Source organism: Cherax quadricarinatus, chromosome 40 (assembly GCF_038502225.1).
Source record: "Cherax quadricarinatus isolate ZL_2023a chromosome 40, ASM3850222v1, whole genome shotgun sequence".
Lineage (NCBI taxonomy): Eukaryota > Metazoa > Arthropoda > Malacostraca > Decapoda > Parastacidae > Cherax > Cherax quadricarinatus.
Window position 1 is genome coordinate 28,709,599 of NC_091331.1, and position 14,144 is coordinate 28,723,742.

Below are 14,144 nucleotides of genomic sequence, written 5' to 3' on the forward strand. Positions count from 1 at the left end.
AGTATATCAAAGTTTTGAAGGCACAGGCAGAAGCTTTGGGTTCATCCTCAATCCCTCCTAGTGTGAAATCATCAAAACAAACCAGGAAGTAATCATTACTATGCGAACAATCCTCCCTGTAGTCATTGCTACCACTCCATCCAAGAGCACCCTCTTGGGAGCACCACTGGGTAACTAGGCCATCAACACAGTTCTCAAGGACAAAGTGAATGACCTGAAGAGAATGGAGGAAAGAATACGAGATCTCGATGCCCTTGATGCCCCGTATCTCCTCACAAGGTGTCTTACTCTGCCAAGACTCACTTCCTGAGGTGCACACCCACTTTTGACAACCCAACACTCAACAAATATGACTCACTCCTGAAATCAGTCTTTAAGAAGGCACTGAATCTGTCACTGGAAGATCAGTAATGGGATCAGGTAACCCTCCTAGTGCCACTGGGAGGTGTAGGGGTGCGCAAAGCAATGCAGGCAGCTCTACCTGCATTTTTGCCTTCATGTTTGACTTCCAGTGGATTAGTCAAGGATACTGTCCCCGAGTGATTGAGAGATGAGGTAGGAGTTCAAGATCCCAGGTTCATTGAAGCAGCCATTGGGTGGGACACCCTTGCCGACTCTTCCAGTAGACCAGCTCCTCCCAGAGAGCACAAACAGTCCCACTGGGACAAACCAATCTTGGTAAAAATTGCCAACACAATGCTCACCAAAGCTTCAGGAAAAGACAAAGCTCGTCTCCTAGCAGTAAAGGCACCATATTTGGGAGATTTTCCTCTAGTTGTTCCCAATTCCTCTCTGGGCACTCGGCTCGAACCACAGGCCATTTGGATTGGTGTTGCTCTTGCCTAGCCGCCCCCATACTCACCGAACATAGGTGTATTTGCGGAAAGGCGACAGCTGAACAGTTCCGACTTCATGGTCTCGTGTGTCACACACCAGAAGGGAAGTATGGTAGACAGGAGGAGGTGTATGTGTGTGTGTGTGTGTGTGTGTGTGTGTGTGTGTGTGTGTGTGTGTTTGTGTGTGTATGTGTGTTTGTGTGTGTATGTGTGTTTGTGTGTGTGTGTGTGTGTGTGTGTATGTATGTGTGTGTGTGTGTGTGTGTGTGTGTGTGCGTGTGTATGTGTGTGTGTGTGTGTGTGGGTGTGTGTGTGTGTGTGTGTGTGTGTGTGTGTGGGTGTGTGTGTGTGTGTGTGTGTGTTTGTGTGTGTGTGTGTGTGTGTGTTTGTGTGTGTATGTGTGTTTGTGTGTGTGTGTGTGTGTGTGTATGTGTGTTTGTGTGTGTGTGTGTATGTGTGTATGTGTGTGTGTGTGTGTGTGTGTGTTTGTGTGTGTATGTGTGTTTGTGTGTGTGTGTGTGTGTGTGTGTGTGTGTGTTCGTTTATATATTAGGTAATTTATTTGTGAAATTTGATATTCCATAACAAAACGTTTCAGGTGGAAATTTTCAAATATCTATGAAATTTGAGGCCACAAATTGAGTCAGATCAGACGTTGATAATTCTTACTGTTTTACTGAAATAAATATTTCCTGTAGTTACATTCCTTCTGTATCGCCATTATCAGAATTTCTTAGTTTGTATTAAGAAAAGAAAGTAATATAATTTATATAAAATAATTGATAGCTTGAACAAGAAAACAGACGTGTAAACACTTCAGACTTTTTAAAATTAAGTGATTCAGTCTTGACACATTGTTGACTTCAGTGACACATATTGTACATTGAAACAATATATATAGCTGAGTGAACAGGTGAGGTAAGAGAGTTTAGTTCATTTATAAGCAATTTCAGACCTGGTTTAAGCAGATATCAGATCAAATTTAAGCCTCGTGGAAGCGAGGTTACCTAATCACTGTGTTTTAGTGTGGGCGTGATAAAGGTTCACGTGGGCTAGTGTTGGAGATGCTGTCTATTTAATAGTGTCAGAAACGGCAATGAAAGAGAGAGGGAGAGAGAGAGAGAGAGTCTTGTGAGTATCGACATCTTAATTCGGGTTCAGTAACGACTCATTGATCGTCTCACGAGTTGGTAGCACTGACACACGAGTTGGTAGCACTGACTCACAAGTTGGTAACACTGACTCACAAGTTGGTAGCACTGACTCACGAGTTGGTAGCACTGACTCACAAGTTGGTAGCACTGACTCACAAGTTGGTAGCACTGACTCACAAGTTAGTAACACTGACTCACAAGTTGGTAGCACTGACTCACAAGTTGGTAACACTGACTCACAAGTTGGTAGCACTGACTCACGAGTTGGTAGCACTGACTCACAAGTTGGTAGCACTGACTCACGAGTTGGTAGCACTGACTCACAAGTTAGTAACACTGACTCACAAGTTGGTAACACTGACTCACAAGTTGGTAGCACTGACTCACAAGTTGGTAGCACTGACTCACGAGTTGGTAGCACTGACTCACAAGTTGGTAGCACTGACTCACAAGTTGGTAACACTGACTCACAAGTTGGTAGCACTGACTCACAAGTTGGTAGCACTGACTCACGAGTTGGTAGCACTGACTCACAAGTTGGTAGCACTGACTCACAAGTTGGTAGCACTGACTCACAAGTTAGTAACACTGACTCTCAAGTTGGTAGCACTGACTCACAAGTTGGTAACACTGACTCACAAGTTGGTAGCACTGACTCACGAGTTGGTAGCACTGACTCACAAGTTGGTAGCACTGACTCACGAGTTGGTAGCACTGAATCACAAGTTAGTAACACTGACTCACAAGTTGGTAACACTGACTCACAAGTTGGTAGCACTGACTCACAAGTTGGTAACACTGACTCACAAATTGGTAACACTGACTCACAAGTTGGTAGCACTGACTCACAAGTTGGTAGCACTGACTCACAAGTTGGTAGCACTGACTCACAAGTTGGTAGCACTGGCTCACAAGTTGGTAACACTGACTCACAAGTTGGTAGCACTGATTCACAAGTTGGTAGCACTGACTCACAAGTTGGTAGCACTGACTCACAAGTTGGTAGCACTGACTCACAAGTTGGTAGCACTAACTCACAAGTTGGTAGCACTGACTCACAAGTTGGTAGCACTGACTCACAAGTTGGTAACACTGACTCACAAGTTGGTAGCACTGACTCACAAGTTGGTAGCACTAACTCACAAGTTGGTAGCACTGACTCACAAGTTGGTAACACTGACTCACAAGTTGGTAGCACTGACTCACAAGTTGGTAGCACTGACTCACAAGTTGGTAACACTGACTCACAAGTTGGTAGCACTGACTCACGAGTTGGTAACAGTGATTCACAAGTTAGTAACACTGACTCACAAGTTGGTAGCACTGACTCACAAGTTGGTAGCACTGACTCACAAGTTGGTAACACTGACTCACAAGTTGGTAGCACTGACTCACAAGTTGGTAGCACTGACTCACAAGTTGGTAGCACTGACTCACAAGTTGGTAACACTGACTCACAAGTTGGTAGCACTGACTCACAAGTTGGTAGCACTGACTCACAAGTTGGTAGCACTGACTCACAAGTTGGTAGCACTGACTCACAAGTTAGTAACACTGACTCACAAGTTGGTAGCACTGACTCACAAGTTGGTAGCACTGACTCACGAGTTAGTAACACTGACTCACAAGTTGGTAGCACTGACTCACAAGTTGGTAGCACTGACTCACAAGTTGGTAGCACTGACTCACAAGTTGGTAGCACTGACTCACAAGTTGGTAACACTGACTCACAAGTTAGTAACACTGACTCACAAGTTGGTAGCACTGACTCACAAGTTAGTAACACTGACTCACAAGTTGGTAGCACTGACTCACAAGTTGGTAGCACTGACTCACAAGTTGGTAACACTGACTCACAAGTTGGTAGCACTGACTCACAAGTTGGTAGCACTGACTCACAAGTTGGTAGCACTGACTCACAAGTTGGTAGCACTGACTCACAAGTTGGTAACACTGACTCACAAGTTGGTAGCACTGACTCACAAGTTGGTAACACTGACTCACAAGTTGGTAGCACTGACTCACAAGTTGGTAGCACTGACTCACAAGTTGGTAGCACTGACTCACAAGTTGGTAGCACTGACTCACAAGTGGTATTAGATTCTTTATACAGTAGGTGGTTGATAAAGCGAATATTTACATTTACCTCAGGCCAGTTTAACTGTCCAGTTATTGTAGAATATAGAGATAGTATAAGCTATGTGACATGTCAAGGTACCTTATTAATGAAAATTTAATACCAGATATATTAAGCAAATTTCCTAAATTTGCTTGTAACAGATAAGTGAACTGTAGATATAAATCCAGATGTATTCCTGTAAACCTTCTTGGGATCTAGTTCCTAGGCTTTTTGTGTATCCATATGTTCTTGCGCTACCCTCCACAGATGGATATGGGGTGCACAATAAACTAGCCACATTGGTGACAAAATCTAATTTAAATCTAGGCCAGAGGAGACTCGAACCTACGAACTTTGGTCCGTAGTTTGCTGGGTGCCAGAGTTATGTGTGGTCTGGCTTCATGTTGTATGTACTACTTCCCAAAGTTTGTATTTTTGTACCTCCTCTGGCTTGAGATTATTTTTTTATAAATATTTCTCTTGTTCTGCGCATTATAAACAGTGAACAAGGCACTGGACCGAAACTCTTCCTTTTAAAATGCCTTAAATGTTTCCTCATGTGTATTTTTCTTCAACTAGTCGGTTTTAATATACCTAATTGCTTCCATATTTCATACAGCTGTGTGAATTGTCTTCCATATTTACAAGTTAACTTTTCAACATTTGCACAAGATATTTTAAATACAGTTCGACTGTATTTAACATATACTAACATTATATTTTTTTTTAATGCTTACCACACAAATCTGAAAATGTCCTAGACGACAAACCCTGGAGACGAGACACGATCACACTGGTGGATGACAACCTGATAAAACATTACTCAGTCACACTGAATCGAGAGTATGCGAGGCCTTGTGGGTTATTTGTTTAACCTGGTATATCCATTCTACTCCGCTATCAGAACCATCAGTGAGCCAACACACCCACGAGTATTATCTTTCACACAACACGGCCACACACGCCTGCATAAACATAGGTTGTAAAAGCAACATTAGAATATACAAGCATGTGCATAATGAGAGAACATAGTTGGCTAGGAGCAGTATAGTAACATATTGAGGTATTGCAGATCTCGTCATGTGGTAGCGTTGATCCTGGCAGAACTAGGCTTCTCCTGGGCATGGTTCACCTTGCTGCATCACGCACGAGAGTATTCCGTCACAGTCCTCCACGTTCCTCCACACCAGGTGAGTGTATCCTCCTCCATGTAGCACCTTCTGTGTTACTACATTAATCAGATTAAAACAGGAGAGATAAAACTCTTCTCATATTTACGTTAACTAAGGGAGGAGCAGCTCTCTACCTCAACGTTTGTGTACATGCAGGTGTTCATCCCCTTGTATTGCCAGTACATGTGCATTAATGCAGAACTAGCAAGGATAATACTAGCAAATATAAAGTCCATTAGCATAGATCATACCCACTGAAAGGAATAATACCCACTGAGTAACCTGAGTAAGATAGAAAACAAAGGAGCCTTATATAATAGTCTGGGATAGGTAACATGTACCAGAGTTTGATGGGCATGTCACAAAAAGTGGATATAACTTGACATCTTAATATGGGTAATAATCTGTTGGCTAAGAATTTGGAAACACTGAAGCTGCCGGGTTATCGTAGGACTGTGTCGGTGGTAGCAATTAAAGCAGGTTCCATGCACTTCTGCTTCCGTTAATCACATATGCCTAACTGAGCTTTATTCCATCAGGTTTCCACAATCGTCCTTGTGTTGCATTCAGGCTTTGTTACAGTCGTCCTAGCAGCGGGCGTATTCGTGTTCGTGATTTCCAATTTCCAGTGATATAGCAGGTTCTCCTACGTAATTTTTATTGCATCCACATATATTAGGGCCTACAATGTATATTGCTGCCGTAGTAGTAAAATCACTCTTATCTTCCTGCAACAAGTTTTTGATTATGATGAAGAGTTAGTTTATATTTTAACAAGTTGATTATTATTAAATAGGTTAGCCACATTAGATGCCACGTTGCTGACCGGCAAAACTATATATCTGGCAGCTTCTTCTACTGATGGATTAATGGTAGTGCTGTGGCATATGTTTTGTACTCTTATATAATATGTACAGGAATTGTAGCAGACTGAATGTGTCGGTGATACACGAGCATTCCTCCTCCAATAGCTGTGGACTGGAGATTCTGAAGTCCCTGATGATGATGACTATGGCTACACCTCGGTTTTTGTGTTGATGTCATAGTGGCATTGGAAGTGTAATAAATAATCTCGCATGCAGGTTTTAGGTAAACCTTAAATTATCGCGCTGCACAACCTGGCAGGACTTCTAACTAAGCTTGAGAATGTTCCTTGCGACAACTAGTTAAGCGCACCTAAAACACTCGGGCGACCTCATGAGTGTGTTTGAGTTAAGAATCTAGCAAATTTCAACGTTATGACCTTATTTTTTAAAATGTCACTGGACCTGGTAACTGACCCTGTGTGCAGAGTGATCACCGTGGATGCAAACTGTACTCTGCTTTGCAGAGATTTTGTTGATATGATTGAGCTTTGCTTTCATTATAGATGCTTCAGCTCTGAAAGTAAACAAACGTATTAGCCACGGGCTTACACCTCAGCATGGCTCAGACCAACCTGTATATGAAGAACTTAGAATCAAGCCTCATCCTGTCATTCCCGGGTCAATCAGATGGCTGTGGTATGTGGACGATGTTTTGGTCATTGTGACCGGTGTGCATGATATCCTTGACTGCATCAGCAATTTTGAACCTAACAAATTCACAATGGAAAGGAAAGGGCTAACCATGTACTATTTCTAAATATACTTCCACACACAGGTGAATACAAACTGCCATTTAAGGTATACTGACAGCCTACAGTAGCCGATTTAGAGGTCCAAGGGCCTTAAACTATTGCACTAGTGCAAATTAAATTTCAGTATTAGAGCGAGACGAATGATTGTACTGCCGCTGGCCCGCTGTCAATGTTGTCACACAAATGGATTTTTTTTTTTTCAAAAATTATTATTCAACAAATATAAGAACAGCTTAAAAATGCGTTTTCATTTCAGAATCGAAACAGTATGCATAATATGCAAATAAATATTTGTTGTCGCGCAGGAATCCACACGACCATAAGCCAAATGTTCCAGAGAGGAACTCTACTCACGAAGGATTAAGCAGCTGTTTAGTTCATTTATCGTTAAATCAGCCACTGAAAACCCATATTAAACTTCTACTCCCACCACATCAGAACAAAGACGGGTGTAATCATTGGGTTCTTCCTCGGAGCCTTCTGAATCTCCAGTCCACAGTTCCTGGAGGAGGAATACATGTACATCACACGTGAACTAAGGTTGATACATTTATCCAACACTTCAGAGGAGAGTGAAGGAAGCGTGACACACTAACAAGTAGAAGAAACTGTAAGATACACCGTTATGCCGCTTAGCAACGTCATATCTACCTTAGCTACTTAACCAACTCGTTAAAATATCCCCAATTTTTCGTAATATATCGAAAACTTGGTAGAGAAATATATGAACTACTCTACTACCAGTGAAGGAATATACATTATACACTGAGAGGAAGGAAATAAAATGTATGTAGCGGAACTGCTAGATCACTGGCAGTTATATATAGCAGAAACTGCTACATCATTGGCAATTATATGTAGCAGAAACTGCTAGATCATTGGCAATTATATGTAGCAGAAACTGCTAGATCATTGGCAATTATATGTAGCAGAAACTGTTAGATCATTGGCAATTATATGTAGCAGAAACTGCTAGATCATTGGCAATTATATGTAGCAGAAACTGCTAGATCATTGGCAATTATATGTAGCAGAAACTGCTAGATCATTGGCAGTTATACGTAGCAGAAACTGCTAGATCATTGGCAGTTATATATACCAGAAACTGCTAAATCATTGGCAGTTAGACTTCTAGAACACAAATATGCATGCAACTTGGATGAACATTACAATGCCTGCGTGCATTGGAATGAGGGCTGGTTAATCGACCATAAAAGTGACCAATGAAAAAGGAAGTGCATGGAGGCTGCTTAATTACCACCATCAACACAATCCACAAAAGTCAGGGAGCCTCGCTCTTTCCAAACTCTTAGCAAACAGACTTTTTTACCCATATTAGGATCGCTGTACTTACTGCAACCTGCCTCACTAGAGCCTCGTTATATGTCACCTGTCCAAGACTCTTATATTAGACACTATTATAGCTTACTAGTTATTAGGACTGAAGAAGCCATTTGCAACAAAACTTGATATATGTCTTTATATACACACTAAGTGTTGACGAGTAGTTGTGTGGGTGATGGTGCTAGTGACTGGTACACTCTCTGAGTGTTGAATATTGACAGGTTCGTGTAGCCTGGGGTACAGCACTGATGGCTATGTGGGTGACGGTGCTGGTTTATGCTACACTCTGCGACTGGGCACGACGCACCAACCGCTGCTCCACTGTGGTCGTGCGACGCATTGCTAACACCATCTGTGAGTACCACACACCACCTCTCTGTCCTTATTCATATATCAGTAATCATGTCTTACTAACCATATCACATTAATTATGTCTGACTGAAGGAGGAAGTTCAGCGAGGCTGGTACCTAACATTACAGTGTTTGTAAACATATCTTGTGAAGACCAGTCCAGAGTTCGACAACTCTGTGAAGATAAACTTTTTTTAACATCCTTTTGGTAGCTCTATTTATGGCAGTTGTTATGCCAGTTGATGTGGCTATTAAATCTCTGTCAGTTGTTTCGTAATCTTTAACAATTTAAAATGGATCCATCATGTCTGCTCTACTAGTCTTATCTTCCTGTCCGCCAAAGATGATCATCTTCAGTTTACCTGGAGTTTACCTGGAGAGAGTTCCGGGGGTCAACGCCCCCGCGGCCCGGTCTGTGACCAGGCCTCCTTAGGTCAGTGTCCCAGGATGCGACCCACACCAGTCGACTAACACCCAGGTACCCATTTTACTGATGGGGAACATAGACAACAGGTTGAAAGAAACACGTCCAATGTTTCTACTCTGGCTGGGAATCGAACCCAGGCTCTCACCGTGTGAAGCGAGAGCGTTAACCACTCATATTTTTTTTTACCATAAGGAACCATAAGGATCGTCTTTTTTCAAAATTTCTGATTTTTTTTTTAAGTGGTGGGCACAATACCACCAGCCCTGTATGTTCCAGTTTTCATCATACATATATTGTGAACAGCGTTTCAGTATTTCCCCGTCCATGTATCTAAATGTTGGTTTAATGTTGACCAGTGTCATATACACGTTCCTCATTATTTCATTTATAGGATTCTTTCATGGCGATTATTTGGTCTGTGATGGCGCCTTGATCCTCGTATACATATTTTATTAACTTTTTTTTATACAATTTATATTTTTTTGTGACCTGTTTTTTTTCAAATATTTCTATTACAACATATTTAGTCACATTAAATTTAATCTTGCATCTCTTACTCCACTTGCTTGACCTCTCCAGGTCACTCCACTTGCTTGACCTCTCCAGGTCACTCCACTTGCTTGACCTCTCCAGGTCACTCCACTTGCTTGACCTCTCCAGGTCACTCCACTTGCTTGACCTCTCCAGGTCACTCCACTTGCTTGACCTCTCCAGGTCACTCCACTTGCTTGACCTCTCCAGGTCACTCCACTTGCTTGACCTCTCCAGGTCACTCCACTTGCTTGACCTCTCCAGGTCACTCCACTTGCTTGACCTCTCCAGGTCAGGCCACTTGCTTGACCTCTCCAGGTCACTCCACTTGCTTGACCTCTCCAGGTCACTCCACTTGCTTGACCTCTCCAGGTCACTCCACTTGCTTGACCTCTCCAGGTCACTCCACTTGCTTGACCTCTCCAGGTCACTCCACTTGCTTGACCTCTCCAGGTCACTCCACTTGCTTGACCTCTCCAGGTCACTCCACTTGCTTGACCTCTCCAGGTCACTCCACTTGCTTGACCTCTCCAGGTCACTCCACTTGCTTGACCTCTCCAGGTCACTCCACTTGCTTGACCTCTCCAGGTCACTCCACTTGCTTGACCTCTCCAGGTCACTCCACTTGCTTGACCTCTCCAGGTCACTCCACTTGCTTGACCTCTCCAGGTCACTCCACTTGCTTGACCTCTCCAGGTCACTCCACTTGCTTGACCTCTCCAGGTCACTCCACTTGCTTGATCTCTCCAGGTCACTCCACTTGCTTGACCTCTCCAGGTCACTCCACTTGCTTGACCTCTCCAGATCGCTCCACTTGCTTGACCTCTCCAGGTCACTCCACTTGCTTGACCTCTCCAGGTCACTCCACTTGCTTGACCTCTCCAGGTCACTCCACTTGCTTGACCTCTCCAGGTCACTCCACTTGCTTGACCTCTCCAGGTCACTCCACTTGCTTGACCTCTCCAGGTCACTCCACTTGCTTGACCTCTCCAGATCGCTCCACTTGCTTGACCTCTCCAGGTCACTCCACTTGCTTGACCTCTCCAGGTCACTCCACTTGCTTGACCTCTCCAGGTCACTCCACTTGCTTGACCTCTCCAGGTCACTCCACTTGCTTGACCTCTCCAGGTCACTCCACTTGCTTGATCTCTCCAGGTCACTCCACTTGCTTGACCTCTCCAGGTCACTCCACTTGCTTGACCTCTCCAGATCGCTCCACTTGCTTGACCTCTCCAGGTCACTCCACTTGCTTGACCTCTCCAGGTCACTCCACTTGCTTGACCTCTCCATGTCACTCCACTTGTTTGACTTCTCCAGGTCACTCCACTTGCTTGACCTCTCCAGGTCACTCCACTTGCTTGACCTCTCCAGGTTACTCCACTTGCTTCACTTCTCCAGGCCACTCCACTTGCTTGACCTCTCCAGGTCACTCCACTTGCTTGACCTCTCCAGGTCTTTCTGAGAGGATATGCAAGTGCGTTAACCACTGGACCGGTTGGCTCTAATAGGTATATTTCTACTAGGTATATTTCTGTACACCATAGGGAGGTTAGCATGGGCCATCACTGTGACCATAAATTTAGGTTTTTACAGATGAATCCCACATCATCGTGGCTGTGGCGAACTCTAGCTCAAGTCCCTTCAAAGTCGCCATCATGACCTACGAAATCGTAATAACACGACTGCATAAGTTTTTTTTTCTTCCTTCTAGCAAATTATTTATATAAATCATAAAAATATCGAAGGCATCAATGTTCCTCGTGGAAACACACTGGTCACAGTTCTCACTGGGAATGTTTTACCTTGTATAGTTATTCGAATTTTTTTTTCAAATAGGAAATATTTAGTCGATGGAGAATAGCAAGTCCAGCCTCAGGTGATTTTTTTCTTGACAAATACGTTAACGACATTCATTCACTGTCATAGTTTGTCCTTTAGTGTTGCTGTGTTATCTAGTTTCGTGATGAAATATTTGTAACTTCAGGTGCTCTGGTGGCTGCGGGTTGTCTGATTGGGGTGGCTCAGTCTAGTTGCTCCCAGGTGGCAGTGATGGTGTGGTGCTCCATGGCACTAGTGCTGGGACTCTCTGCAGCATTCTCCACCTTCCGTGTCAACGGCATTGAGCTGGCACCCAATCATGCAGCTGCTATTGCTGGCTTGAGCGGCACCATCAGCGCCTCCGTCAAGGTGCTCTCCCCGCTCTACGTCGCTTATCTTACCAATGGACAGGTGAGGCACATATTGTCTACCGTGTTTTTTGTGTGTGCTGCGAGTAAATATTATCTTTGTTGAAGTTGTACGGATGTTTATGTATGTTCAGTCACTTAAAATCTATATTTAATTACTTTTATTTCATCTTGTGAATGTTACGTGATTGTTAGATGTTGTTCAGTGTTGCTTGCTGAGTGCAACACCTGGCTACCAACACTGTAACACCTCCAGCTTAAAATCATAATATTACGGTATTTGGCAAAATTATACTTGTAAATATTCTAATTCGAACTAAATTTGAGGACTGACACAGTATATATATATATATATATATATATATATATATATATATATATATATATATATATATATATATATATATATATATATATATATATATATATATATAGTTCAATCCAGGTTCAGTATCTCACACCCTTTCAGAGTTTCTTGAGTTGTATTTGTTTTGGCTTCACATTTATATGAAGAATGATTTAAGTGAATCGATTCTAATATTCTCTTTGTCTTTTTTCCGGCTAAAACATGAATTTCGTTATTACCTGATATATTCAGCTACTTGCTCTGTATATTTAGAAATTAAAACAAGTATTGTCATAATTTGTTTACAGGCAACGCTGGAGCGGTGGCGGATGATCTGGTACACAGGAGCGATAATCCTCACACTTACCAACTGCCTCAGCTTCCTGATGGCCTCGTCGAAGGAGCAGTTATGGAACAGACCTGTCTCGGTGCCAGTGTACCCCAAGAGGGAGGCCAATAACCTAGCACAGAGGCGGACGCGGGTGCCCCGGCCGCCTCAGCATACCCAGCTCAGGGGCAACAAAAATCCGGCTTATGTTTTCACTGAGCAGCTGTAGGAGCCGCCTTGGAAGGACAGTGTTGCCTAATAATATAATTACTTCCTTGGTAATCGTATTCATCAGTGTCAGTACCTGAGAGAGGTCACGATGTGATGATTCCTGAGTAAGGAACAGCAATCAGGCAGTATCAGATATTGCTGCATGGGGCTAAGTTACCACCAATCTTATTCTCACTTCTCCCGGTGTTTCCTTTATTCTCACTAATACTCGCACCACTGGCAATAAAATGGACAGTTGTCAACTTCAGGGTTGAAACTTTAAAGGTTGTAACTGTGATGGTGATAATACTTATTATATTCTTCTAAATAACACTGCAGCGTTCACATCAGTACACCAGTTGTAGATACAATAAGGTGCTTTACGCGTTCTGTGATCTATTTTCTGGGGAACACGAACGTTTGCATTGTGTGAAGTGACCTGGTGAGTGTGAGGCCCTGTGTCCGGCTTGCTTACTGTGAGACCATCATCCATCACACGACTGTGTCTAGACCTGTGACCTGGTGTGTGTCTCAGACTCTCCTACTGTGACACCATCCTCATACATCACACGACTGTGTTTTAGTCCTGTGACCTGGTGAGTGTGAGACTTACGTACTGTGACACACCATCCTCATCCATCACACAACTGTGTCAAGACATGCACCACCGTAGATAAGAATATTGTTCGTTAGCTGAGTGAGTCGCTGAATCAGAACAGGTGGAGGAAGACGTGTGAATGTTCTCACCCAGCCAAGATCCACTAGTCACATATGACACTCTGCTGGACACTAGCTCACAGATGACGGTCTTCTTGTCACTGGCTCACTGGTGGCGCCCTGCTGGTCACTGGCTCACAAGTGACGCCCTGCTGGTCACTGGCTCAAAAGTGACGCCCTGCTGGTCACTGGCTCAAAAGTGACGCCCTGCTGGTCACTGGCTTACAAGTGACATTCTGCTGGTCTCTGGTTCACAAGTGACATTCTGCTGGTCACTGGCTCACGGGTGACACTCTGCTGGTCACAGACTTGAACATGTACATAGTATGATATAATTAAAGATCTGTTGATCACTAATTTTATAAACGACTCTGAACATACACTCTGTGATGTATATTAATAAATCACTCAGTAATAAGGGAATAACAGTGATTGTTGCTGTTCTTCACACAGTACTAATGTTTGGTTCAAAGTATTTATATATTTTACCACCAATGTTAAATCATATTTTAATTAAAAGTCGTATTCTGAAAATACTTATATTTTTTATTTTAATTCCTTATGCAGTCGTAATACGACAGTATATCCCTGGATACTGTATCCCTGGTCTATCCTTGATGGTATGTCCCCGTAAACTAACTGATGATAATATACTCTAACTTAGCTAGGTGCGATGACTGTGTCCACATATTAATATTTTTTTTAACTTTACGTTGTGAAAAACTTTTTTTTTTTTTAATTCTGGTTACTTGTGCTTCTTTTCCTCAGTCTCCGTATCACCTAAATTTGTCTTCCATTCTAAAAG

General features: G+C 42.9%; 1 protein-coding gene across 1 annotated transcript in view; it reads left to right on the forward strand.

Annotated features, from left to right (window-relative positions):
- LOC128687131 (uncharacterized) overlaps positions 1 to 13,875 on the forward strand; it is a 284,886-nt gene extending 271,011 nt beyond the window's left edge. The window contains exons 8-11 of the mRNA XM_070092803.1: positions 5,182 to 5,299; positions 8,465 to 8,597; positions 11,537 to 11,781; positions 12,393 to 13,875. Of these exons, the coding sequence (XP_069948904.1) occupies positions 5,182 to 5,299; positions 8,465 to 8,597; positions 11,537 to 11,781; positions 12,393 to 12,641 (745 nt within the window). The 3' untranslated portion in view covers positions 12,642 to 13,875. The remainder of the gene's footprint in view (positions 1 to 5,181; positions 5,300 to 8,464; positions 8,598 to 11,536; positions 11,782 to 12,392) is intronic.
- The last annotated feature ends 269 nt before the right edge of the window (positions 13,876 to 14,144 follow it).